Source organism: Aotus nancymaae, unplaced genomic scaffold, assembly GCF_030222135.1.
Source record: "Aotus nancymaae isolate 86718 unplaced genomic scaffold, 86718_ANA_hifiasm-v0.15.2.pri h1tg000003l, whole genome shotgun sequence".
Lineage (NCBI taxonomy): Eukaryota > Metazoa > Chordata > Mammalia > Primates > Aotidae > Aotus > Aotus nancymaae.
Genome location: NW_026988414.1, coordinates 18315001 through 18342422, shown reverse-complemented (window position 1 = coordinate 18342422; position 27422 = coordinate 18315001). Strand labels below are relative to the sequence as shown.

The 27422-nt window shown below is 53.2% G+C and overlaps 1 protein-coding gene across 13 annotated transcripts in view; it reads left to right on the top strand.

Moving 5' to 3' along the window:
- The window catches only part of RGS3 (regulator of G protein signaling 3), a 134390-nt gene that overhangs the window by 96490 nt on the left and 10478 nt on the right, over positions 1–27422 (top strand). For 6 of the 13 annotated variants that reach the window (XM_064378744.1, XM_064378709.1, XM_064378704.1 and 3 more), the window contains one exon: positions 21592–22563. In XM_064378744.1, the coding sequence (XP_064234814.1) occupies positions 21592–22563 (972 nt within the window). Of the gene's footprint in view, positions 1–3309; positions 3613–3653; positions 3797–3946; positions 3986–19270; positions 20390–20411; positions 21418–21591; positions 22564–27422 lie in introns of those variants that run through there. The other 7 variants (XM_012461887.3, XM_012461886.3, XM_012461891.3 and 4 more) reach the window with 7 other exon arrangements.

Here is a 27422-nt window from a genome sequence, read left to right as displayed (position 1 = left end):
GGAGTGTCAAAGAGCAGCCTGGGGTGTTCACTTTCTTATACAGTGAGTTGGGACAGTGGCATGGCTCTGCAGAAGGTGAAGCCAGTGTATCCCCAGCCCAGTCTCGGGGTGTCTGGGGGTGATGAAACTAAGCAGCTGCTGGCAGGGGCAAGGGGCTTGTCTTACTCTGAAGTGCTCTGGGATTCCTGGGACCACACCTTTCCCTGGCTACTCTCTTTCTCTCTCTCTCTTTCTCGTTCTTTCTTTTTGAAATGGAGTCTCACTCTGTCTCCAGGCTGGAGTGCAGTGATGCGATTTCGGCTCACTGCAACCTTCACCTCCCAGGTTCAAGCAATTCTTGTGCCTCAACCTCCCAAGTAGCTGGGATTACTGGCATGTGTCACCATGCCCAGCTACATTTTCATATTTTTAGTAAATATGAGGTTTCACTATGTTGGCCAGGCTATTCCTGCCTCAAGTGATCCACCTGCTTGCACCTCCCAAAGTGCTGGGATTACAGGCATGAGCCAGTGTAATATCTGAGGCCAGGCGCATTGGCTCACACCTGCAATCCCGCAGTTTGGGAGGCTGAGACAGATGGATTGCTTGAGGCCAGGAGGTTGAGATTAGCCTGGCCAACATGGCGAAACCCCATCTCTACCAAAAATGCAAAAATCAGCCAGGCGTGGTCCCTGTAATCCCAGCTACTCGGGAGGCTGAGGCAAGAGAATTGCTTGAATCCAGGAGGTGGAGGTTGCAGTGAGCCCAGATCATGCCATTGAACCCCAGCCTGGGCGACAGAGCAAGACTCTTTCTCAAAACAACAAGAGCAACAAAAAAGAAATCATATCTGATAGGGTTATGAGGATTTGATCAATCAAATCCTCATAGTCAGAAAGTGCTTAGCGCAGTGCTGTCCTGTGTCAAATAAGTGTTTGTGGTATGGAATATGTGGATCAGTGACTGGGGCCCAGGTCCTGAGCACCCTGGGCCTGTGGGCCACCTAGCTCTTACCACTGTCTAGATCCTAATTTCTCCCGTACTGAACAGCACCATCATTTATGTACCTCTAAGAAGCGTTGGGATGTGGTGGAAAGAGCACTGGACTGAGAGTTAGCAGTCCCAGCCCTGCCACTCAGTTGCTGTGTTTCCTTGGGAAAGTTACTTTCCTTCTCTGGGCCTCAGTTTCACTGGCTGTAAAGGGGAAACAACAGTGAAAGATCTCCTTTGTGTTAGATAGCCTGGCTGCCAGTGACTCATCCATCCTGCCCCCGAGCCCTGCTGATTTGTGTCCGGGGCTATGGGAGGCAGAGGGCAGTGGCTGCCCCGGGCTCCTCCCACCATGGGATGCTCTCCTATCCTGGCCTGGCAGGCTCTGAGCCTGGGGCACTGAGCTGCTCTGCCCTTTCCTTACCATGCTATGGTCCAGAGTATTGATGAATGTATTCTGGACTCGTTCTGGACCCAGCACCCTGGGTTGGCAGAGCTGCTTTGCCCATCACAGCACAGTGTATAATTTTGGAGTTTTTAGTCTCACTTCATGGCTAATGTCTGCTTTCCTCACTGGGCTGTTGGCTTTGTGAGTGCAGGGCCCGGCCTATCTGTTTTCCACTGTATCCCCGGGACGCAGCACAGAGTCTGGCACACAGTCTATGCTCTGTAACTGTTTGTTGATTGAAAGGTGACGACTCAGCTGAAGCTCGAGGGCATCTCTGATATGAAGGAACCCATGTTCAGGCTCTCCACCCTAAGAAATCTTATCCCATGCACCAGAACTTCCATCCTGGAAACCAGACAGCCTCATAGGTAATTGGTCAGCTCCATTGGAACTGGCCATCTCTTGGGACTCACATCCTTAGCCTCCCAGGCCCAGGGTGAATCCTGCTTTCCAGGACCCTGCAGCATGACAGCCTTCCAATCTAGAAGGTTCCTGGGCCCTGCAAGGACTGCCTTGGCTCTGCCCCCAGGGACAAGATGAAGTGATGGTTAGAATTTGTAAGTGGCCAACTCAGAGAAGGGCCATTCTGAGTTGACCTGATAAAGAATGTTCTTGTGTTGCAGCGTGCATGTGTATGCATATGTGTGAGAGAGTCAGGAATAGGCAGTCAGAGATAAACAGGGGCAGGGATACAGACAGAAACATCCCGAGACCCTAGGGGATCTCTACCATAGGGAGAGAAAGAAGCAGAGAGACCGTGCTTCAGCCTAGGTGGCCAAGGTGGGGTGGGGTGGAGTGGGGTGGGCATGGGAAAATAGAGGCTTCTTCTGTCCATTTTTTCTGTGCTGTCATCCCAGGATGCCTGCTGCTCTGGTGGGAGCCAGCCATGAGTTAAGCACTCCCAACTTGGACCCCAGGGATAGGCCAGGGTGCATTTGTCAACATCATGACAAGCTGCAGCGCCAGAGAACAGCTCTGTGCTGGCACAGCCACATCTTGCAGTGGTCTGGCTGTGTGGTGGTTAAGAGTAGGCATGGTGAGTAGGAGCAACTAGTTTTCAATCCTGGCTACACAACCAACTGGCTGTGTGACTGTGGGCAACTTCCTTTGCCATTCTGTACCTCAGACTCTTCATGGGTAACTGGGGTAATCATAGGCCTCACCTTCTCACAAGCTGCTGGTGAGGGTTCGGTGAATTAATGCAGGCAGAGCTCTGGGAACTGGGCTTGGCACGAAGTTCATGCTCAAGAAAGAGTAGCCAAGAGCCAGCTCAGAGAATCCTCTATTCATCCCACAGGTGGGCAGGTCAAGGTTATCAGCCCCATTTTACAGATGAAGAAACCAAGGCTCAGAGAGGGGCAGGGACTTGCTCAGTGACACTCAATCAACCAGTGTTGGAGCTGGAACTGGAGCTGGGGACCCTCTCCCCCCAGTCCAGGGCTTGTTCCACTGCCCCTGCAGTTCCTCCTTGGGGATGTCTCTGTCATTCACGGCTGTAACTCTCGGGCTGTCGAAATTGCCCTCTCAGCCTGCTGTCTCAGGGAGAGGAAGCCCCAAGTTCTCTTTACACCTCAGATTCCCCAGAGCTTGGTGCTCAAAGTTCCAGCTGTGTGGGATAGTGCCTCTGGGAAGGGGCGGAAGCTGCCACTCCCCCACCCTGGGGGCGGTCGCACTCTGGAAGTCAGCGAGTGCTGTATGCAGGACCCTGGGTTCAGCTGCAGTCTCCCATTGGGACAGGAGCAGCGTGGGGGTGGGGGTGGGACAGGGAAGCCTCGGTGATTGGCTTGGTCTTGTAGGGAGCGGCTGCCAGCAGGCCGGCTGGAGGCGGCTTTGCGCTGCCCCAGCCTGGGAGCCCTCAGGATGTGTGTGGGGTGGAGCCTGCTAGGGATCCCAGTGCCACGGGGTGCCGTTGTGAGGGATGGATGCCTCTCCCCCGGAGCAGCACGTTGGGACCCGCTTGGGCCCTGGGGACCAGTGGCAGGGGACCCATAGCCCACACGTGTGAGCGTGTAAGCCGGAGCCCGCTGGGCCCCTCACAGGGTAGGCAGAGGGACGGGCTGGCCCAGGACTCTCTTCCTTGAGACATCCCAGACTCCTTCTCGGATGAAAGTGCTTTGGGAAACCACAGAGTTTTCTGTTTAATGGAAGAAAGAAATCCAGCCTCTCTCCGGAGTGGCAGTGGCCGGCTGGACAGGGTGTGTGTTTGGGAAGGGCGCTGGAGGAGGAGGAGGAAGAGGAGGAGGACAAGTAGGAGGAGGAGGAAGAGGAGGAGAGACGGGTGATGCAAGGGTTTTGAAAGCGCTACCTAGATGTGGGAGGTGGAACCTGGTCATTTGGTTCTGCTTTTCCTAGCAGGTATCGCTCCCCTGGGGAACTTGGGTAAGTCCATAAATAGCTCTGCTGACACAAAGGAGCTCTGTCTGGGGAAGGCAGCCGCTTGACACGGCCGCCAGGAGCTGCCACAGCCACGGCCGCCCGCCTGCGGGAGGAGCCGGGTGGAGACCCGGGCGGGCGAGCTGGCAGGAGCGGCAGCCAGGAGTCGCCTGGGTCCCTGCCGGAGTGTGCTGGGTAGGTGCCTGGGGACAGCGCTGTGTGTGTGGTGGGCGGGCGGCTCGTGTCCACGCCACCCTGTACCCCTGTTTCTATTGCTTCTTCCCCAGGGCAGCCATTGATAGGCATGTTGCAACCAAACCGTTTGTGCTCTGTTCTGAGATAGCTCTGTGTGTGTGTGTGTGTGTGTGTGTGTGTGTGTGTCCATTTGTCTGTCTTGGGGACTGGGAGCCCTGCAGGGTTGCTGGGCATGCTTCCTCTGTTGGCTGCTCCCCACTTCTAGGCTGGCCAGCCAGCTTTTCTTTCTGGGAGAAACAAGAAATGTTTGGTGGCCGAAAAGTCGGGAGACTGCATGGGAGGGGAGCGCTCAGCCAGTAGGGTTGACTATTGTGTCAGGGATGCTGGCTGCACACCAGGCACCAGGGATGGAAGCTCGTGTCTAGTTCCACTGGCCGGGGAAAGAGGTGGTCTCTAGGACTAGTCTCAGGGAGTAGCCTTTAATCCCAGAGACTTGGCCTCTGCTGAAATGTCCACTGGAAGCACAAGCAAGGATGCTCTGCCTCTGAGCTCCAACCCTGTGGGAGAGGGCCTGCACCTGCTCCCTTGGCTCCAGCTGAGACCCATCAGACAGAGGGTGGTGGTAGAGACAGGCTCACCCCACAGAGCTGGCCACTGTGAGCAGACAGAGGCTAATTATTTTCCCAGCCTGGAGGGTCCACATCTCTGTTCTTGTTCCAAGGTGACCAAGGAAGAACCCTTGAATCCTAGGACTCAGAGCAGGAGGATAAACCCAGACCCAGGAAGGGGAGGAGCCTTGTCCAAGTTTGAGCAGCAGGTCTGTGGCTGAGCAGGGACCAGGATGGAGGACTTCTGCCTCCTAGAACAGCAAGAACATGACATGCGGGAAACCATTTCGCTGACTTGAGCTAAGTATTGTAATTCAGCTTCAAATCACACCCCTGACCTGAGAAGCTTGGCTTGCCAGGCCCCTCGGCGATGCTTGAAAACTTTCCACATCCTGCTGCTCTCGGGCCTTCTGGCTGGGTGGCTATCTGGCTCCCTCTTCCAGTGCCAGAGTGGGTACATCTCCTAGAGGGAAGGAGCTGCAGAGGCTGCCCTCCTGGTGCCTGTGGGATCCCTGCCAGGGCACTGCAGGCAGAGTCAAAGTTTCCACAGGGCCCCTTGAGTCCTCTGCATCCAGCCAAGGAGCACCTCCCCTCTTCCCCAGCTCTAGCACGTGGTGTGGTTTAGCCTAGGGCAGGCCCTTCAGGGAGCAGAGTTCCACAACAGGGCTCATTGCAAGCCCAGACTGGCATCTGAGAAGCAGGCGGATGGTGAGGATGAGGCAGTTGAGGCAAGTGACCACTCCTCGTGAGAAGTCTCCAGGGCTTAGAGCCAGAAATTGTTGATGGCGCTTCTGATTATAAGTATGTGGTATCAATGAAATCATTGCACTTCCAGGCTTCCTTGCCTTTGCACATGCTGTTCCAGCTGACTGGAAAGCCCTCCCCTCCCCTCCTTATCCTTTCCTCTCCATGTTTTATTCTAGACACAGCTAGAGCAAATGCTCCTACTGGAATAAGTCTATCCTTTGGTGGTAGCACCCATGGATATTGCTTTGTGTCCTATTTATGTGGAATCTGGGCCTTATTTATCCCTTAGTTGCAAGGTTTTATTTATTTATTTATATTTTGACAGAGTTTTGCTCTTGTTGCCCAGGCTGGAGTGCAATGGCACGATCTTGGCTCACTGCAACCTCCTGGGTTCAAGTGACTCTCCTGCCTCAGTCTCCTGAGTAGCTGGGATTACAGGCATGTGCCACCATGCCTAGATAATTTTGTATTTTTAGTGGAGACAGGGTTTTTCCATGTTGGTAAGGCTGTTCTTGAACTCCTGACCTCAGGTGATCAGCCCACTTTGGCCTCCCGGAGTGCCAGGATTATAGACATGAGCCACTGTGCCCAGCCGGGTAGGTTTTCTTTGAGGACAAACACTGACATGCAAGGCAGCTGGGTCTGCCCATCTCTTAGCTCTGTGCCTGGCATACAGGGCCTGGTAGGGAGCCCCTTTAGGAGAGGCCTAGTCTCTGCATGTCAAAGTTGCGTCCATAGGGCCAAGTGTTGGGGGCTGGGTTTGATAGGCAGTGAGGCAGGGAGAATTTTGGCTTCATACTGGCAGGGGCCATAGGGAGAACCCACTCAGGGGTCATGCTGGGCTGGGTGGTATCCACAGCATAGCCTGGACCATGAAGGATGGCGGAGATAGCCCTGTCTGGTTGAAATGCAATGCTCAGAGTTCTTTGCACAGACTACAGGGGCTTGGAGCACAGCTCCCTGGACCCTCTTGGGATGGTGCCAACCAGAGTAGACCTGGGGAGATTGACCCCCAAGCCAGCAGTCTGTATGGCTCCCTCAGAAGAGGCACAGCTGAGGAGAGAGTGCCTATCCCCAGCTACGTCCCTGGGGGCTCCGAGAGCTGCTTCCCATTTGGCCTCTTAAGGCCTGGAGATGGTAGTCTCTTTGCCTTCTATTAGGTTGGTGCAAAAGCAATTGTGGTTTTTAGCAGCAGGAGTAATGTAAAACCGCAATTACTTTTGCACCAACGTGATTAGCTAGATAGATAGACAGACAGAGAGACAGACAGACAGAGAACTGAGGTGGGAGAGGAAGGACCTGCCTGAGGTGACATGTGACTCAGAAGGAAAGCAGGGACAAGAACACAGGCTCCCCAGCCCAGGCCTGTCTGTACTGCACCAACTGGATATCTCAGAGTATCCAGGTTTCATCTTGAGGCTCTCTCTTTTTCTGGACTCACCAGTGACATGTCCCTTTTGGACCTTCGGGCTTACTGACTAGAACCCTGCTAGTCTCCGGGAAAAGCAACATGTGCAACAGAAAGAACCTTTGGTCAGTGGGCTGGAGACTGCAGCACCGTCTAGTCCCTGCTTACCGATGATCTCGGTAAATATGGTGCCTTCCAAATATCCAGGTCTCTGATTCTCTGCAGGCCGTCTCTTCTTCCTGGGTTCCAAGAGTCAATGGTCAGGGCCAGGGCTTGGTATGGCAGGGAAGCAGCCTTCAGCCTGTTCCCCAGGCACCTCTGGGCAGGCGCCTTCTCATGCAAGCTGCAGCCCAAGCCGAAGCTGCGAGGTTTGCTGTTGTTTGTGGAGCCAAGATGTCATTGCTTAGGGAAAACCATCATTCCTCCCAGGAATAAACAAGGCTGCTTGTGGCTCAGCCCCCTAAGCCCAGAGAAGCTGGAGCCACTCACAGCAGACCAGCCAGGCTCAGCCCCAGGGAGTGCCGCCTGCCCCTGCACAACCAGCTGTACCCTGGCTTCCAGGATTGGCTTGGGGATAGGGGCAGGATGGCAGGAGGGGTGCTGGAGCCATAAGCCCCTTGGGAGATCAGAGCTTCCAGGCACAGACGAGAGGGAAGAGGGGTCCCTGGATAGCCTCTTCCTTCTGGCAATGGGCCTAAGTCATCACTCAAGATGTGTGGATAGCTGCCAGGTATGCCCTGTGCTCCAGATGGCCCAGGGCTTCTCCCCTCTCCCTGCCCTCCATGGGCCAGCCCGCTCGCACCTGGCACCATGGCTCAGGCTGCTGCCGGAGAACTGTCAGTGGCTCCCAACTTAGAAAGGGGGATGTGCAGGAAGTTATTTGGAACTGGGCATGCTTTTTACCACATAACCAGGGCTCTCTGTGGTGTCCTCAGTTACCTCTTACTGGGGTTAGCTTTGGGCAAATAGCAGAGCTCAGGCACTGGGGTCAGGGTGACAGAAGATAAAGGAGCAAGGGGAGAGGCAGAGAAGGGCCTTGGCAGTGCCTCTGGGGACCAAATGGCTGGCAGGAACCTTGACAGCAGGCTGGAGGCAGCCAGGACAAGGACTGTGGAATGGGAGTGGCATGGCTGTGCCACCCCTCAAGTCAAGGGCTGTAAGCAATGTCCAGCCAGGACATGAAACCTTCACTTCTCAGACCTCGCTTCGTGGATTTCCCAGTTGCTTCAAATAGCAGCAGCTCTGTACTGTCCTCTCTCCCTCCTTCCCTCTTTCCCTCCTTCCTTCCCTCCTTCCCTCCTTTGTGCCCTCCCTCTCTCCCTCCATCCTTCCTTCCCTCCCTCCCTGCCTCCCTTCCTTCCTTCCTTGCTTCCTTGCTTCCTTCCATGTGTGTTAAGTACCTACTGTGTGCCACGCACTTGCAAATTACTGGAGGCATAGATCTAAAAGGCCCCATCATTAATCTAGTGCCAGGGTGATCAGGTAATGGATAGTAACAACGCAGCTTTAATGGAGAGGCACGGGGGCTGTGGGAACCCCTGGGGAAGCACTCAGTTCAGCCTGGGAGCCTCAGCAAAGCTTCCTACAAGAGGTGAAGCTGAATGTGATTGTACAGATGCTTGCCCATTGAAGAACGTCTCCATCCCAGTCTATCCACCCCTCCGAGGTGTAGACATGATTCCTGCCTGGCCGTGGAAATTACTTTTGTGTGTCCAGCCACATGCTCCTCCTTATCTAGGGAGGTTGTCTAGGAGTATGGGCTCTGGACTCGAGGGAAGGCTCTCTCTTACATTACAGTTATGTGCTCTTGGGCAAGAATGGAGTTTCTCTTGCCTTCATGTCCTGGAGCGGTGGTCCAGCCTCATCGGGTTAAATGAGATAATAGCTGTAAAGCACTTAGACATGTTTCATGTGAATGGACTCTGCGTCCTGCTAGCAGTGAGAGTGCCACTATCGCTTTATCTCATGGGGGGCTGTTATTAAACGCAGTGATGTAGGTGAGGTGCTTGGCGTGGATGCGACACTGAGCAGGCGTTCGGTAGGCATTCAGGAGGCAGCACGGCAGATTTTTGCTAGAGGGAGACAGTTGGAATGTGCAATCAGAGATGTGTACAAAGCAAGGAGCTCACTGAGGAGAGAGCCGTGGCCTCAGCCCAGGGAGCCGACGAGGAGACACTGCGATGAGGGGTTTTATTTGTTTTTAAAATAAACTTTTTGAATTGAAGTGCAGCATACTTACAGAAAAATTAGAATACAGCCAATGAATTTTCACAAAGTGTAGCCCCTATTCAGGTTAAGACATAGAACATTCCGGTACCCTAGGAATCCCCACAAATAATCCTCTTTTAGTTTCTATGGCCTCAATTGTAACCCTTGTCCTGAATTCTTCTTTTTCATTCTTTCTTTTTTTATTTTTGTGTGTGTGTGAGGCAGAGTCTCGCTCTGTTGCCCAGGCTGGAGTACAGCGCACTGCAACCTCCTTCTCCCAGGTTCAAGCGATTCTCCTGCCTCAGCCCCCAAGTAGCTGGGATTACAAGTGCGTGCCACCATGCCCGGCCAATTTTTGTATTTTTAGTAGAGATGCGGTTTTGCCATGTTGGCCAGGCTGTTCTTGAACTCCTGACCTCAGGTGATCCGCCCACCTTGGTCTCCCAAAGCGCTGGGATTACAGGTGTGAGCCACGGCACCTGGCCCTTGTCTTGACTTGTCTTGCCTTGTCTTTCCGATGAGTGTTGCCTATCCTTGAACTTGTGTAAATGGAATCATCGAGTACATATTCTTTTACGCTGACTTCTGTAAGATTCATAATAATATTGCATCAAGTTTTATTTTGTTCGTTCTTGTTGCCCTGTGGTATCTTCTTGTGTGAATATACCGCCACAGCTTATCTGCTTCTGTTGATGAACATTTGTGTTGTTTCCAGTTTGAGGCTATAATGAATAGTGCTGCTATTAATATTCTTGTGCATATCATTTGATGTACTGTGTGTGCTTCTGTGGGGTAAATACCTAAGTTTTGCAATTGCTGAGTCATAGAGTTGTACATAGTTAGCCTTAGTAAATACCATCATAGTGTTTTCCAAAGTGTGACAGGAATACACTCCCTTCAGGCTGTGCATGGAAGAGCCTGTTATTCCGTGTCCTTACCAACATTATTGGTATTAGGTATTGTGATATCTGACTGTGGCTTTAATTGGAAATTCCTTGATGTCTGGCGAGGTCGCATCCCTTTTTCGTGTGTTGATTAGCCATTTGGCTGACCTCTTTTGAAAAGTGCCTGTATGGGTCTTTCCCCCATTTTCCTATTGGATTATTTTTTTCTGATTAATTTGTAGGAACTTAAACAATGTTGTAGATATGCGTTTATTGTTGGATATGCACATTCCAAATCCCACTCTGGGATTTGCCTTTTCACTCTCTTAAGAGTATTTTTAAAGAACACAAGTTCTTAATTTTAATGCAGTCCAATTTGTTAATCTTTTTTCTTTTGTGGAGAGTGCTGGTTGAGTCCTGTTTCTTGGCTTATTACAAGGTTATGGACATACACTCTTATGTATTCTTTTAGATGTTTTATGTTTCATATTTAGATCTAAAATCCACTTGAAATAGATTTTTATGCACTGTATGAAGTAGACATCAAGATTCATTTTCTCTGGATAAATATTCAGTGTATTCAGAGTCTATCCTTTCTCACTATATGGCAGTATCACCTTTGTCAGAAATTGAGGGGCAATACGTGTGTGGGGTGTTGAAGTTTGAAGGGTGAGAAGAGCTTCGGCCGGTGGACAGAGGAGGGGAGGGTGCTCCAGGCAGGATGTACGGTATGAGCATAGGTTTAGAGGGGCCTGAGAGTAGAGCATATTTGGGGAACGAGCTATAGTTCAGACTGGCCGGAGGGAAAGGAGGAGAAACGGTGTGGTGGAGAAACGGTGTGGAGGAGAGACGGTGTGGTGGAGAGACGGTGTGGAGGAGAGACGGTGTGGTGGAGAGACGGTGTGGAGGAGAGACGGTGTGGAGGAGAGACGGTGTGGAGGAGAGACGGTGTGGTGGAGAGACGGTGTGGAGGAGAGACGGTGTGGAGGAGAGACGGTGTGGAGGAGAGACGGTGTGGAGGAGAGACGGTGTGGTGGAGAGACGGTGTGGAGGAGAGACGGTGTGGAGGAGAGACGGTGTGGTGGAGAAGTTGACTGGGGCAGAGCACACAGGGTTAGGGGTTGGAACTTTATCCTAGAGGGATGGAGGCATTTTGAGCAGAACAATACCGGCAAGTTGGTGCAGGGCCAAGGGAGATAAGAGAAAGCCTCATGACAGAGGGAGGCAGGAGGGTGGGTTTGGAGAAGACTGTAAATCCAGCCAAACCCAGCCCCGACATCACCCCCTTCTTCCCCCGCAGAGATAGTGTGCGCCTGCCTCAAGAGGCAGCAGTGAGGCAGAGGGTGCCTAAAGATCGGGAGGGTAACCTTCGGCCACAGGGTTGTAGCTGAGTCCCACGTCCACACGTCCACTCATGTCCTCAAGTGAAAGAGCCTCTCTTTCACTGGGTTGGGGCTCTAGTGCTACAGGCCCTGAAGGAGGAGGGCAGTGGGGCAGACTGGGGCAGACAGGTAAGGCAGGGGGTGTATCTGGAAAGGGGGATCTTTCTGTTCCTCCTGCCCTTGATGCCCCCACAGGGAGACCTGGCCATGCCTTGGGCCTTGAACTCTGCCCTTTCTAGGCTAGCTGAGATTCAGAATTGGACAGACATGCTGGGGAGAGCAAGACCCAGAGAAGGGAGTGATTTGGCCCAGGCCATGCAGTGAGCCAGACTGACCCAGCCTATGGGCGGGCTGAGCACAGAGTTGTCTGCCTTCTCAGCTTCCAAACTTCTTCCCCTGAAACCTGCAGCTAATAGGATCCTGTCCTGGGCGGCTGTAAGGGTCAAAATGTGTCTAGTGCCCTGTCCTGGAATTAGATGCAGGAGAGGGAGCTGATGATGTCGATGATCATGCTGAGAGTAACAATTATGATTTACAGAAATTGCAGATGCTTACTGAGCACCTGCTAGGTGCCAGGCCCTATGCTAAGCCCTCCCCTCAGCTGTGATGTAGGTTCTCAGTATTCACATTGCCATTTTACAGATGAGGAAATCGAGCCTCAGTAGTTTAAGCAGACTGTGCAGGTGCACTGACCCAGGAGGTGGCAGTGCCAGGCTTTGAAGCTAGATTTGCCTATCTCCAAGCCCCAGTTCTTCATCGGCAACAGGCTTCCCTCCTGCCACCCCTGGCTCTCAGTCCTCCCTATTCTCAGATCTGTGGCCTTAGTTTTTGGGTTGGTCCCTAATGCCATTCATGAGAGAGTCAAGCTGTGGAGAGGAAGGCAAAGGAGCAGAAGGGCACCACTGTGGGCTACTGTGTGCCAGGCACTACCTCTGTATGCCCTGTAGCAGCCCTGCGAGGAAGCAGCACACTGGCTGTGAGGGAGGCGGCACATGGGTAGGAAGTGGGATTCACCCTCAGGCCCTCCTGCTTCCAAATGCTGACCTCATGACTGCAGCACCATTTGTGTCCTTCCCTGAGGTCTTCCTGGCATGGCAGAGCTTCTTTGATTAACCTAGTGTAAAACATCACAGAGAAGCCCCACACTTCTAGCTCTCCCCACCTGGAAGGGGCCCTTGGGAGGGAGAGGATTTGGGAGGGTCACTAGGTGTGCAGGATTCTGCACCACCCCTCCCAACACTGGGTATCAGTCTCCTGCCCCTCAATCTCCAACTATGTGGAGTCTGAGCAGGGCCCCTGCATCTGATATGGCTCACCACTCCCTAGCACAGAGCCCGGCCCAGGTGGGTCCTCAGGGAGCATCCTTGGAAGGAAGGGAAGGGGATAGTGAAGAGGGCAGGAAAAGAGATCAGAGGAGTAGAAAGAGCAGGGCTTTGGAGCTAGGCAGACCACGGTTTCAACTCTGACTCTTCCACTGACTTGCTGTTTGAGCTTGTGTAAGTTACTTAACATCTCTAAGTCCTCATTTTGTTATTTACAAATGATACTGATCTCATAGGGTTGTTGGAAGTTAGAGCCCAAAGTATAAAACACAGTTAGAGCCTAAAGTATAGACTGTCACAGTGCATGGCGCGCAGTAGACGCTCAGTTAATGATCGCTGTCTCTCCCCTATCTTTGTCAACATTATCTGTCTCAGACACCTCTAGCTTCACCTTCCTCACCTCTACAGCACCAAGTAAACACTGCTTTCTGGGTAAAGTCGGAATTCCTTAACCTTTCCACGCTCCTGCCCCATCCAACCACCTCCACCTCCTTGAATGTTCCCTGCTGGCTCTGGCACAGCCTGGAATATCCTGTCCCGTCTCTTCCCCCCATTACCTCCTCCCAGAGCAGTCCTAGTTCTTGCTGCCTCTGCTTCCACGGCCTCCTATTGTGGCAGCAGGTGGGTGAGAGATTGACCCGGCACCTCCAAGGCGGAGAACATGACTTGCTGCTGTTTGGCTGTAATAGCCAGCACAGGCCCTGGCACATGGCTGCAGCTCTGTAGGTATTTGCTGAGTAAGTCTTGGGGGAAATGGTGTGAATAAGCCAGACATGATCCTGATGAGCCAAATAGGACCTGCCCAGGGCTATGACAGCAGGGCAGGCTGGGTCTTGGCAGGGGAGCAGAGAGCCTTCCAGCCAGAACATCTGAGGCGATTGAGCCAGCACTCACAGGGACAGGCAGGAAGTGGACTTGAGGGGTAGAGAGCTTAGGGAAAGGAGACTGCCTGAGAACACACACACACACACAAAGGAGACAGAAGAGCAGGGTGCCAGCTGGGAAGGGGAGTGAGGGTGGAGCCCACAGGTGAACTGGTTCCTGAGCAGAGCCCCAGGGGTGGGGCAGGAGAGGCCAGGGGGCCTGGAGTTCCCCTTCTCATGAGGCGTCAGTCACCACAAGCTTAGGAAGAAGCTGGGAACACCCCTGCTCTCAACTCTCAACTCCCTGCCTTTCAGAGAAGAAGGCTGGAGGAGTAGAAGGGGTCTTTGAGGTGGTAGGTGGGGACAGAGACTGCAAGTCCACCCCACGTAGAAGCAGTGGTATCAGAAACAAAGGCGGGAGAAGGGGCCTGGTGAGGAGTGACAGGGCAGAACGGTGCTAAAACCCTGGGAGCCGCCCCCCGGCCCAGGGAGAAGCTGGGCATCCAGGCAGGTAGTGTGGGTCTCCAGCAGGCTGCAAATGGCATGTCCTTCTGGCTTGATCAGGTGAAAGTGCCAAGAGTAGGGAGGGTTTCTGAGGGGGCCCTCCTGTCTTCTCTTTCCTCAGGGGTTCCTCTTCCATGAGTGTTGGCTTTGTCCTGAGAGTCTCTGTGCAGGGGTGAGCTACCCCTCTTCTGTGCCTCAGTATTGCTGTCTGTAGAGTGGGTGCGCTCCCTGCTGTGGCGTGCCACCCTCCTGAGCCTCCGACAGAGGAGCTTCAGTCTGTGGTCGAATTCCTCCTGTGCTCCTCTCTCCTCCTGCAGTTGGGCCTCTGTTTAGGGAACATGAATGGGCAGCTGCCTCCAGGGAACTTGCCAGCCCCCTATCCTGCTCTGAGGTCACGCCTTTTCTGCACGGGCTCCCCATTATAGAGAGGGCGCTGTGTGTTTAAACTGGTCCCAGGTGAGGTTCTGGGCTGGATTTTAGTCCTGATTCTGTTGTATGACCTTGGACTTATCACTTCTTTTCTCTGGGCCTCACACAACAGACAGTCACCTTGTCTGTTACCTGACGCCACTCTCCAGGATCGTCTCGGGCGTTAGAAAGAAGTAAAAAGGCCTGTGTCTTACTTGTAGGGAAGGTGATGCAGTAGTTCTTAGATCGGGTTCAGACAGAGGCATTTTTAAAATACTTCACAGGTAATTCTAAAGTGTACTTCTCCATTGAGAACCAATAGTCTAGGTCTGTGGTTTTCAAACTTTATGTGCAAATGAATCTCCTGGGATCCTGTTAAAATGCAGATTCTGATGGGGAGGGGGTTGTGGATTGAGGTTTAAGAGTGTGTATTTTGTATAAACTCCTGGGTGCTGCTGCTGCTGGCTCACGGGCTGCACTTTGAGGCCAAGAGTCTAGATGGTCCTGTGAAGTTCACTGGATTGTTCTTTTGCTCATTTATTCATTCATCAAACATTTCAGCTGGGAGTGGTCACACGTGAGGCTACAGGGAGACAGAGCCCAGGGTCTTCCAGGGCTACAGAATTTGAACTTTATCTGAGAGGTATTGGGACACCAGCCACAGCAAAGTTTTAAGCAGAGGAGTGACAAGTTGAGGTTTGCATTTAGGCGGCTCCCCTGACGTAGCACAGAGAATGGCCAGCGGGGTCTGCACTGCCAATGCGAGGACCGCGTCATCCTGATGGGAGATGATGGTGGTCTGGAGGGAAGTGGTGGCAGCAGACACAGAGAGAGTAGAAACTTGCTTTTTAAAAAACATTAATCAACTTTTTAATTTTTTATTTTTTGAGACAGAGTCTCACTCTATGGCCCAGGCTGGAGTGCAGTGGCACGATCTCGGCTCACTGTAACCTCTGCTTCCTGGGTTTAAGCAATTCTCCTGCCTCAGCCTCCTGAGTAGCTGGGATTACAGGTACATGCCATGTTGCCCGTCTAATTTTTGTATTTTTAGTAGACACAGGGTTTCACTACGTTGGCCAGACTGACTTGAACTCCTGACCTCAGGTGATCCACCCACCTTGGCCTCCCAAAGTGCTGGGATTACAGGCGTGAGCCACAGCGTCCAGCCTCAACTTTTATTTTTTACAGTAGCTTTAGGAATTAGCACAAAGTACAGACAGCTCTCATATACTCTGTCCTCCTTATCGCCAATCTCCCTAGGGGAAGGATCCTTGAAATTGTGTAAGTGATGATCAGGAGGATTTGAGGATTGACTTTTTGGGGTCATGAAGGAAAATGAAGAAAAATGATAGCTAGCCCTGGTTTGGGCAACTGGTGGTGGCTTCATTGATATAGGGACCATGAGAGGAGGAATGATGGACTTTGGGAGTGATCACGCACTCAGAGTTGGGCTTGTTGAATTGGCAGCACTGATGGGTTATGCAGAAGGAGGTCTCCGTCCCTGTCCCTGGGCTGCAGCCACACAGGTGTCCTCTCTGTCTCAGCAGCATGCTAAGGCTTTTCCTGGCCCGGGGCCTTGGCCTATGCTGCTCCCTCCCCTAATGAGCCCTGCCCTGCCCCTTGAGCAGATTTCAGTCTCCAGCCATTCCACAGGGCGGCCTCCCCGACACTCCCCTGTACTCTCTCACAGCATCTGAGGGTTTTCCTTCACATCGCAGATCATGGTTTCTATTTATCCTGTGTTTATCTGAGTGATGACTTGGTCAATGTGCCTCCTTCCTCTCTAGTCTGCAAGCTCCACAAGGACCGGATCATGTGTTTCTTATTCCTTCCTTTATGCCCTTTATGCACAGAGCCTAGAACAGTGTCTGGATGCACAACTATTCTATGAGGATTTGGTGAATACTTGCCTTTGGCATCTCGACTCAGGAGATGGGTCTGGGCCGGCAGTGTGGACAGCAAGTCACCAGCAGCCAGATGGTGCAGACAGCGATTGTAGCCGGGGGAATGGATGGGTTCACGAGGGAGCAGACAGGCTGATGATGAGAGGGACCCTGCTGCAGGTCCTGAAGGACAGGTAGACAGGCCCATGGGAGGGTGGAGAAGGGGTCAGCGGAAATTCAGGGAGGGAGATGTCAAAGCCACACTGTGCTGGGGTGACCAAGGCTATTGTTTATTGGGGGCTCTTGTGTGCCCTCATGGTGCTGAGCCCTGGATACACATTAGCTCATTTATTCCTCTAACAACATCGTGAGGAGGTTCTTGAAATCCTATGTATGGCTAAGGAAACTGAGGCACAGAAAGGTTAGGCCCAAGGTCACCCAGCAAATAAGTGTGAAGTTAGTATCTGGAGCTCTCCCTAATGTAAGTATCGCCTCCATCCTCCTGAATTTTGCCAAACCTGCTGTGTTGGAGGGAGTGGAGGTAGAAAGGAGAGGAGAACAGTCTGGAGGGTCTCAGAGCTGGTGGTGGAGGAATCACAGGGCGTGCCAGCCTCTGGGTGGTTAAGAGGCCAGGCCTGGAGGAGCTGGGGTGACACTGAGCTGGGAGAGCTAAGTGTCAGCCGAGCCGTCAAGGTTCCTGGAAGCTAGTGTTGAGCCAGGGACCTGAAGCTGGGGAGCCAGAGCATGGCAAGCCTGAAGGAACAGCCCATCTTGAAAGCCTCGAGGTCCAATGTGGGGCAGGAATTCTAACAGCCTCTCCCCTTCTCAAATGACTTTACAGTTCACAGAGCACCCTCCTGCCCTTTCTCAGACTTGGTCCCCTTGGGTCTCTGGCATAGGAAGCAGCAGGGCATCCTCTCCCCCTTTCATGGCAGAGAAAACCGAGCTTGGAGGGGAGGTCGCTGGGGATTACACAGCTAGAAAATGATGGAGTGAGGATTCCAGCCCAGGCCTTCTGGCTGTGTGTCCGGTGCTCTGTCTATCAAGTCCTGACTGTTAAGGACCACCCTGAGGCAGAGGCAAACCCCAGTTTGCATCCCCCAGTGCAGGAAGTGGTTTTTGAGGGCAGATGCGGAGCGCGGCATCTGTGGCGGCTGTGATGAATCATCCGAGTGAGAGCTGCAGGTTGCCCCTGGGTCAGCAGACCTGGCTGCTCGGTGAGTAGCTGTGTGATGTTGGACAAGTCACTTCCAGCAGCTCACCACTACCCTCAACCCAACAGCCAGTGGGCATCTGGGGCCTAGGAGCCATAGCTGGTATGAGTGTGAACTCTGGGTGTCATAGCTGCCATCCCTCACCAGCCTGTTCTGAGCTCTGGATTGGATTTGGGAGAGGATTTGATTAGGTCCTAAACAGTGGCTCCATTTAGAGGGCCTGGTTCATTTCCTGTGTGCTTACAGCAGACGAGACATGGGCAGAATTAACCAGAGAAGTGATGGATGGGAAAGACACAGACCCCCACCTTGGGAGGGCAGGACAGTGGCTTCCAGAACTCTGGATCCAAGGCCCTGGGTGAGCAGGCTGGTCTCTCTAGGGTGCGCTGGCTGGATTCTTGTTACCCCAGCTGGTTGCAACAGCTGTCTCACTGGGTCCCCAACTGCCTGTACTTCCACTATCAGAGTGCTCCCCATGCTCCTTGAAACTAGTTGTCCAACCTCTGTTTTTTCTGCTTAACTGAGGGCAGAGATTGTGTCTGACTTGTTCCCTGCTGTTCCCCCAGTACCTACCTCAGTGTGTGGAGAATGAATGAATGCATGAATGCATGAATGCATGCATGCCTCAGCCCTCCCTGCCACCCACACATCCTGCCCACGCTCCCCAGAGCAGCTTTGACACAGCACAGCTCTGCCTGTGTCGTTTCGTTGCTCACAGGGCAATCCCATGCCCACCATGTATTCTGCAACCTGGCCCTCATCTTTGCCTCCCCTCCTGCCCTAATTTTCTGCTACACTTGCCACCCCCCACCCCTGGGTTTCTCGGGTTTCCTGTAATTGCTCCAGAGACTCCATCAAACCACTTCCCACCTCAGCTCTTCCAAGAACACAGGCCTCACCAAACCTGCACGCAGTCCCTGTTCACACAAGCCTGCCTGGGAGCACAGAAAGAACCATGTGCTCTGGGCCCTCTTTGCCAGCATCTGCTCGTGTGGGATGCGCCCAGGTGAGGGGTCTTAGGCAGCACTCCAGGCTGCTCCTCCTCCCTCTGTAGCCCTCTGAGGGCCCCAAACACTTATGTGTAAGGCTCCAAGGAAACAGGGAGAGAGACCCTGGGCAGGAGACGTGAGTTCTAATCCTGCATCAGCCTCTCATTCTCAGGTAATTCCCTTACCCTCTGGCTCCCCAGTTTTCTTATCTCTAGAATAAGACTACTGATAGCTCCCATTGGATCAAAAGCTTTTCCAGGGCCAGGCACTGTGAGGAGATTCACATAGTCCTGTGAGTCCAGTGTGATATCACCGGGCTCCATTCCCGATGAGGAAACAGAGGGTCTGAGACATTGCGAGGCTTGAGCAGAGTTGTACAGTTAAAAAGTGGCCCCACTGGGATCAAAATCAGTCTGACTCGGGGATCCAAGCGCATAACCACTGGGCCCTCTGAGAACCCTTCTGCCTTGGTTAGTTTCTTCCCCATCCCTCCTGGTAGAGGCCCTCTGGGGAGAGCACCCCTGCCTGAGCGGCACTTCCCCTCTTGGCTTTGTTTGGTTTGGCCTTGGTTTAGAATAGGGCTGGCAGAGGCAGGCTGACTTGCATTTCTGGTTTTGCGTTTGTTGCTGCACTTTCCCCAAGGGGTGGGCGGGCTCCGGCTGACAGTCACCACTGGGACAGACCTGGGCCCCACCCCCACCACCCAGGAAAGGGGAAATGTGACCTGCTCCCCTCTCAGTGCCACTCCATGCCAGGCCCTGAGGGCATCCGGTTGCTGCTTCCTTCCGTCTTTCCCCAAGGACTATCAGAGGCAGGTGGCTGGGCTGGGGGACTGGTGTTGGGGTGGGCCATGTGGGAGGGTGATAGGAGCTGGCTGTGGGGCAGTTTGTTTCTCCTGATGGAGAATGTTCCCTGGTGGGTGGGGCGATGGGCTGGGGATTGGGTTGCTTATGGAGATGGAGATCAGAAGTGGGCTTGAGAAGAACAGGGACAGAAGGCCTGGGCTCTGGCCCCAGCCTAGCCCCTGAATTGTGCAGGGTGGCTTTGAGCAAGTCACTAAGTCACTGTCCAGACTGGGCCCTCAGCCTTCCTGACCACTCAATGGAGGGTCTTTCTGTCCACCTGGGAACAGCCTGAAGGGACTGAAGCACAGCCCTTAGTTTCCAGATGAGAATTCTGGACTGGAGGCCCTGACATTACAATTGCCAACATTGACTCTGGTGTTTGGCAGAGCGTGGGGTGCGCGGGAAACATATGTCGCTGGTTGAGGTCTTTAACTTCAGAGTCTCCCTCTAGATCAATGCCTTTTAAATCACTACCGCTGCCAACACCATCTCCTTTAAGGAGCTTTCCACTTTCTGCAGCATACCCTCCTGATATGTTGCTCAGGCATGCTGATTATCCCATTTCATAGGTGGACATCTTGAGGCCCAAAGGTTGGTGACTGGCTCTACCTGACACCCCCGTGTGGGCCTCAGTCTTCCTGTCTATGCAGTGGGGATTTTGGATTGCTATTTCAGAGTCTGAGGCTATGAGGTCTCAGAGGGCCCTTGGGTGGAGTCACCTCTGAGCTGCAGGGAGGATTTCCAGGGCAAGAAGGCCACAGCATCAGCAGGCACCTGTCTCTGGCCTGTGAGCCACAGCCTAAGGCGTGCCCGAACCTGGCCAGCCCCTGCTGGAGTCCTCCGAGGCTTCCCCTCCCTTGCCCAGCCACCTTCTCGGTTCTGCAAGGCTCCACTTTCACTTTCATGCTCCCAGGCTGAGGCTGTTACCCGCGCTGCGCTTTCACATCCGCTCACATCTGTGCTCCCAGATGCCAGCATGACCCCTGACACGTGTGTGCAGCTGCCTGCAGCTGCCCCAAGCCATGGCTGATTGCTGGCTCCCAGCTATGGGGCTCTGCCATTACGGATTCCCTGGGGCTTCAGAGACTTCTCGGCTTCGGGCATGGCCTTTTGGTGTCAAGGCAGCTGTGCAATAGTGGGTAAGCCACTGGCCTTTGGGTTCAGTTTTCTCATCCATCAAATGGACATTAATGATTTCTACAATGAGAGCTCTTACCCCATGTTGTGGGGGTACTTACCCCTGAAGTTTTCTGCCAGTGTGCATGTGCACACATTCGCAAGCATCCGTACAGTTCCCGAGTATGGGTGGGGTCTTTCTCTTTCATTAGTTCTCAGCAGCTATGGCTTCTTGAAGGACGGAACCTGGGCTCTAAATAAACAGTTCCAGCTCCAGCATTCCTGGTCCTTGAGTGTGAGGGGCCCAGCCCAGGCTTGAGAACTGCCGCCCTGTGTGGCTGTGGCACCACGGACACTGCTGACTTTCTCAGGGCCTCAATCTTCTGGTGATGTAGCTGCTTTTCAGACTTCCATCAAGAGAACCGTTTTTCTCTTTGCTCATGAAATCTGTCGAAACTCAACAAAACCCCCTAGGATCCTGAGGGTTGTGTGTGAGGCAGGAGATGCTGTGTTTTTAAAGAATCTCTGAGGCTCCTCCCAGCAGTTTAGAAATCCCAGGGTAGGTGATCCCTCAGGGAGGTTCCATGTGTCTGTGACATCTGGCGAGTCCAGGGTGGGCAGTATTTTCCAGTTCCGGTTTCATTCCAGTTCACTAGTTTCGAAAAGATACTTAAACATCCAGAGCACATTCTTGTTTGAATGACTCATTCAGATTTTTTAAACTTTAATTCATGTAGAAGACATCCTGGGCTAGGTTCAGTGACCGCCCTGGCTTTGGGGCTTGGCTTGGTTCTGGTCCATGAGCAGAGACTGCCTGGTTCTCCTTTATCCCCAGAGGCGACTTCAACCCTGTTTCTTTTTCTGTAAAATAGGGACAGTGATCTTCTTTTATAGGGTTGTTGGGAAGGCCATATAAGAGAGTGGGGTCAAGCTGGCCTGGCCCCGACATGGCAGGAGCTAGGTAGACAGTGGTTACCTCTCCTCTCCCTCTTCTCCTGTAAGTGACCAGCTGCGTTTTTGATGGAGCAGAAAGTTCAAGCAAGAAGACAGGGTGAGAATCGTTATACAGCTAAGTCAAAGGGGCTTTCAGGGTTCCATCTGGCACCTCAGCTTTCAGACTGGGGGGCCGGGGTTCAGGTCACTTCCTGGTTTCATGTCAGCCTTTGATGCTGGCATCGCGGAGCCTCCTCTTCTGAACCGCTCTTGTTTTCTTTTTGTTTCCCAGATGTTTGAGACGGAGGCAGATGAGAAGAGGGCGATGTCCTTGGAGGAAGGGAAGGAGCCTGGTGCTGAGGATTCCCCACCCAGCAAGGAGCCCTCTCCTGGGAAGGAGCTTCCTCCAGAACAAGACCTTCCACCCAAAAAGGACTCTTCTTCTGGGCAGGAACCCGCTCCTGGCCAAGAACCACTGTCCAGCAACAACTCAGCTACCTGTGAAGAATCCCCTCCAGGCCCAGATGCCCTGCCAAGCAAGGATGCCCCACCATGCCAGGAACCCCCTCCAACCCAAGACCTCTCACCCTGCCAGGACCTGCCAGCTGGTCAAGAACCCCTGCCTCACCAGGACCCTCTTCTCACCAAAGACCTCCCTGCCATCCAGGAACCCCCCACCCAGGACCTTCCACCCTGTCAAGATCTGCCTCCTAGCCAGGTCTCCCTGCCAGCCAAGGCCCTTATTGAGGAGACCACGAGCTCTGGGGACCTGCTAGCAGCCACCGGGGAACCGCCTGCGGCCTCCAGGCCTGCCTTCGTGATCCCCGAGGTCCGCCTGGATAGCACCTACAGCCAGGAGGCAGGGGCAGAGCGGGGCAGCTCGGGAGATGAGGAGGATGCAGAAGAGGAGGGGGAGGAGAGGGAGGAAGGGGAGGAGGATGAGGATGAGGACACCAGCGATGACAACTATGGAGAGCGCAATGAGGCCAAGCGCAGCAGCATGATCGAGACAGGCCAGGGGGCTGAGGGCGGCCTCTCACTGCGTGTGCAGAACTCGCTGCGGCGCCGGACGCACAGCGAGGGCAGCCTGCTGCAGGAGCCCCGGGGATCCTGCTTCGCCTCCGACACCACCTTGCACTGCTCAGACGGTGAGGGCGCCACCTCCACCTGGGCCATGCCTTCACCCAGCACCCTCAAGAAAGAGCTGGGCCGCAATGGTGGCTCCATGCACCACCTTTCCCTCTTCTTCACAGGACACAGGAAGGTGAGAAAGCTACAGGGGGAGGGAAAAGGATACATGCAATGCGGGGAGGGCCGGCCCGGGGCTGCAGGGAGTGAACAGTCACCGCGTTCCACCGCTGCTGTCCCAGCAGCCTCCCAGCGAACCTTCCACCCATTGGACAGAAGATAAAACTGAGGCCCAGCAGGACCCGGAATGCAGAGCCTGGACTGAAACCCTTGACTTTAGGACTCCAGATGCTGCGTTCTTACTGCTGCACGGTCCCCACAGAAAGCAGAGCAGGTGTAGCTTAGCCCAGGCCGTTGTGTGTTTGGATTTAAAAGATCTGAGATAGTAGCTGGAGAAATAGAGTTACAGCTTAGCCAGACTAGAAATCCATCAGCCAGCCACAGTGACAACACATATTGATTCCGTGTCAGCGTTATCCGAAGCAGTTTATGCGAACTCATTCATTCTCACACAACAGCCCTATGAAGTAGATAGTATTTTTGTGACCATTTTACAGCAGAGGAAACTGAGGCAAAGAAAGGTTATCTAATGTGCTCTAGGTGACGGTATATCAATGTCTGAACCAGAATTAGAATCTGGTTCCAGGACTAGTGGTTTTTTTTTTTTTTTGAGTTAGAGTCTCACTCTGGCCCCCAGGCTGGAGTGCAGTGGTGCCATCTCTGTTCATTGCAACCTCCACCTCCAGCATTCAAGTGATTCTCTTTCCTCAGCCTCCTGAGTAGCTGGGATGACAAGCACCTGCCACCACTCCTGGCTAATTTTTGTATTTTCATTAGAGATGGGGTTTCACCATCTTGGCCAGGCTGGTCTTGAACTCATGACCTTGTGATCCACCCACCTTAGCCTCCCAAAGTGCTGGGATTACAGGCGTGAGCCACCGCACCCAGCCCAGGGTAGTGCTCTTAACCAACCACCACACTCTTTGCCTCTCGTGAGTATTTATATATAGATAAATAAGTATTTATCAGTTTCCTGCTGTGTACCAGGCCCTGTGCGGCATAACAAGAACCGCAGGAGTGTGTGAGGCTGGTCTCAGACTGAGAGAAATCAGTTATCTGTGTGAGCCTTAACCGTGAACAGATGCGCCATGATCTTGAAGCCCACCAACTAGTCTGAGTCTGGGCTCCGTTTCTTACTGTGTGACTTCGGTTGAGTCACTCAACTCTTCTGAGACTTAGTTTTCTTCTCGGAATAGTAGAGGTTAATAGCACTTACATCCCAGAATGGTTAGCGGAGGCCCTCAGGGAATGCTGGGCCCCATGCCTTCTCTTGAAATGCAACAGCCAGTGCAAAGGGTTGGTGTGACAAGTGTTATGAGGCCAGGTGAGTAGGGGTGGTCAGTGCCTACGGAGCACAACTGACTCAGAGATCTAGAACTTCAGGAGAGACCCCAGGGTCTAAGGCTATGCGGGAAAGCTGGAGGAAGATACCTCTCAGCTTGGCCTGGAAGGTTGAGCAGGATTAGAATAAACAGAGAGAAAGAGGCAGGCATTCTCTGGCTAGAGCAGAGCATTCCTAAAGGGCAGATGCCTGGCACACGTGCTGCTATTCCTCCCTCCAACCCGTGGCAGACATCACTAATGGATTCCAGCATACTTCCTCACCAAGTTGGGACATGTCCTCAGAAGCCTGCTTAGCTTCTTAGACACTAGCAAGAAGGCGGGCTTGGTATTTAGGGAGATGCCTTTGCTGAAAGGTAGTCATTCTCAAAGGGCAGGCTGGGCCCTCCAGGAAAGGGCCTTGAACTTTGGCCTGGGAACTGAATCTCCATTTCCTCATCTGTAAGTATGTGTGGTTCTCACACTGTGGTGTGCTCTGGAGTCACCCGGGGGAGGTTATTAATATAGAATTCCTAGTCCCCATACCCAGAACTTGAATCAGAATCTCTAAGGGTGGTGCCCGGACCCTGTATTTAAACATGCCCCTGAGGGATCATGATCTTGCCAGAGTTTGAATATCACCGTCTTAAGCCATTTCTTGACAGTTTCTACAGGAGAGAATCTGGAACGCTGTCCTTCCAAGGCAAGGCCTCAGGCTCACTCAGATCAGGCCTGGCCACTCCTCTCTGGAGGGTGGCTGAGGCCCATCTGCCTTGGGCATCCCAATCCTGATTCCCCCACTACACCCTTCCCAGTTCTATTCCCTCCCACCACACTTGCTCCAATAAATTTATTTATATACAGATAAATTCGCACACATTCATGTGTATGCATCTATCTAATTCCCCGGCTCAGTTGGCCTCAGCTCCTATTTTGGAACAGATACTTCTGCCTGGGAATCCGGCAGGCCCAGACCAGCTCTCTCTGGTCTCAGCTTCCCCCTTTGGGTGCCCAAGGTTCTCACTGGCACCCTCCCCTGTCCCACCCACTTTTAGCTGGTCACTTCCTTTCTTGGGTTTGAGTAGCTGAGCTGGCAGAGACGTCAGAGGCTGCCCCCACCCTTCTGTGTGGCTTCCACACAGCAATCCTTTAGTGCTTTGCCACTCACATCCTGCCCCCTCCTGCCAGTCAGCTTCAGTACGAAACCCACCCTTGTCAAGAGGAGATGAAGCCCAGATGGGACAAGCACCCTGGTCTAGCGCCATATATTACTGGTACTGGGCCTTGGGCAAGCCCTGCCCCTCTGTGAGCCACAGTTTCCTCATTGGTTACATGGGCGTGGTCATAATGCCTCCTTCCTAGGGTTGCTGGGAAGATTAAATAGCTTAACACGGTAAAGCATTTAGGGCAGTAACTGGTGCTTAGCACCTGGTGGGTGCTCCATAAACGGTAATCATGTGACGAGGAGGGGGAGGGGAAAAGAGCACTGTGCCGCCATTCAGAGTACAACCAGACCCCTTATCTCACCTTCCTGACATCGCTGCAAGGTGGACAAGCAGTTGTCTTACAGTGGGAGGCTCAGGCTAATGAGAGATGTTTTGTCCCCAGCCACACAGCAAATAATGATGGCGCTGGGCAAGGCCTCACCCTTGTCCAGTCCTCTGTGGCTCTAGCCCAGGCTCTGCCACCTCATGCTGATGAGGGGCCAGGGGTTAGGGTCTGGCAGAGGGACAGTGGTGGGTTCCCCCATGGCTTCTATCTTCCTGGCTTTGGCCTGGCTCTACTGGGAGAGTCCCCTGATGCTGATCGGCCACTATTCCCAGGCAATGCCAGGCAGGAGGTGAAGAGGGGAGGGATGAAGTGCTCAGGCTGTGGAGTCAGACAGTCCCAGGTTCAAGTCTCAGCTCTGCCTCCTCCTCCCTGGCTCTGAGACCTTGGCCGGTTGCTACTTTCTCTGAGCTTCAGTTTTCTCTTATAAATGGGACACGGAGTCCCCCTGGAGTTGTCCCAAGGGTTCCAGGGAGAGCAGTACATAGAAAGCTCTGTGCGGTGGCCTCAGGCTGGTCATTGTGCTTCTGTGTGGATAAGCTGAGGCTGCCCAGAGTGCAGGCTGCCTGCCACAGGGTGACACTCAGTCTCGACATTGTCCCCTCTCCATGTCCCTGTTATCCTGCCCTCTTGTGTGCTGAGCAATTTCTACTGTGAGTAGGAATGTCAGAACAGACAGACCTCAGAGATGGTCTGCTGGGCCATGGTGATCTCACAGATGGGCAGGCTGAGTCCAGAAAGGGAGAGGCCCCCCGACTGTTCTCCAGCTGGCCGTCCACTGGGTCTGGCGCCCTGTGCTGAGTTGAGTGGTCTCATGGTGCCCCCTGCCGCCAGACCCCTGCCTTCCTGGCTGTTCCCTGAAGGGCCTGCAGAGCAGACCCACAGGCCTTTTTCCTGGGGAGTCAAGGATGCCCGGAGAGTCATTGTGTTTGGGTCCAGGATGCTGCCATTGAATTCTATTCCAGCCTGTCGCCCAGCACAGGGGTCGTGGGCTATTCTTTGATAGTGAGGAGACCACAGACCACAGGCTGCAGCTCTTCCCTGGCCCTGCTTCCTTCCTCCCCTGCAGGGGACTAACCTGGCAGAGGCGGTCCACAGAGGGTGCCAGCCCTGTTTCATTAAGCTCCCACCTAGGCCAGAGATCAGACAAGGGGACTTCAAAAATGCCTTCCAGCTCCAAGACATGATAATACCTTCAAGCCTCCTATTTTTAAAAAGCCTAAAGAATTATTTCCAATGTGTAAACAAGTATAGAGTTTAGATCCAACTGTTTCTATGTGGTTCCATGGGGCCTGCCAGGCTGGGCTGGATCAGAGAGGGCAGCCATGGAGGCCAGGAAGCCCCAGAAGTCTGACCAGGACCAACAGAGGAAACCAGCTGAGCCCTGCTCACAGAACAGTCCTTAGTTACCGGTGGGCTCTGGACCCAGACCACAATTCTCTGCTACTTGCCGGTTCAGAGAGCCCACGCCAGTTACCAGACTGCCCTGGGCATCGGTTTCCTCCGCTGCACACTGAGGGGGAGTATCAGCAACTGACTCTTAGAATCCTTGCCAAGATTAAATGAGATAAAGTATGTTAAAGCACGTTGGCCCAGCACCTGGCACGTAGTGAATGCTCCATAAATAATGGCAAAACCCACACTAGCTAAGAGTACTTGCTCACTGCTGTGTGCCGGGCGCTGTGCTGGGCACGTCCCCTGCGTTAACTTCCATAATCCTCACCACAGCCCTTTGAGGGAGGTCCACTTATTACCTGCATTTTACAAATAAGGAAACTGAGGCACAGAGAAGGGATGTAACTGAGCTAAGGTCAATTAGCTAATAAATAATTGAGCTAAGGTTCAAATCCAGGCAATTAAAAACCTACACTTTTAATCATTACTATAATGACAGTTATAATTACAGTAAGAATTATGATTATTGTCCCAAGAGGTGGTAAGCTTCTAGTCCCTGGAGGGGGCTAGAGGAGGCTGGGCAGGCCCCAGGGATTCTGCCCGGAGCGAGGG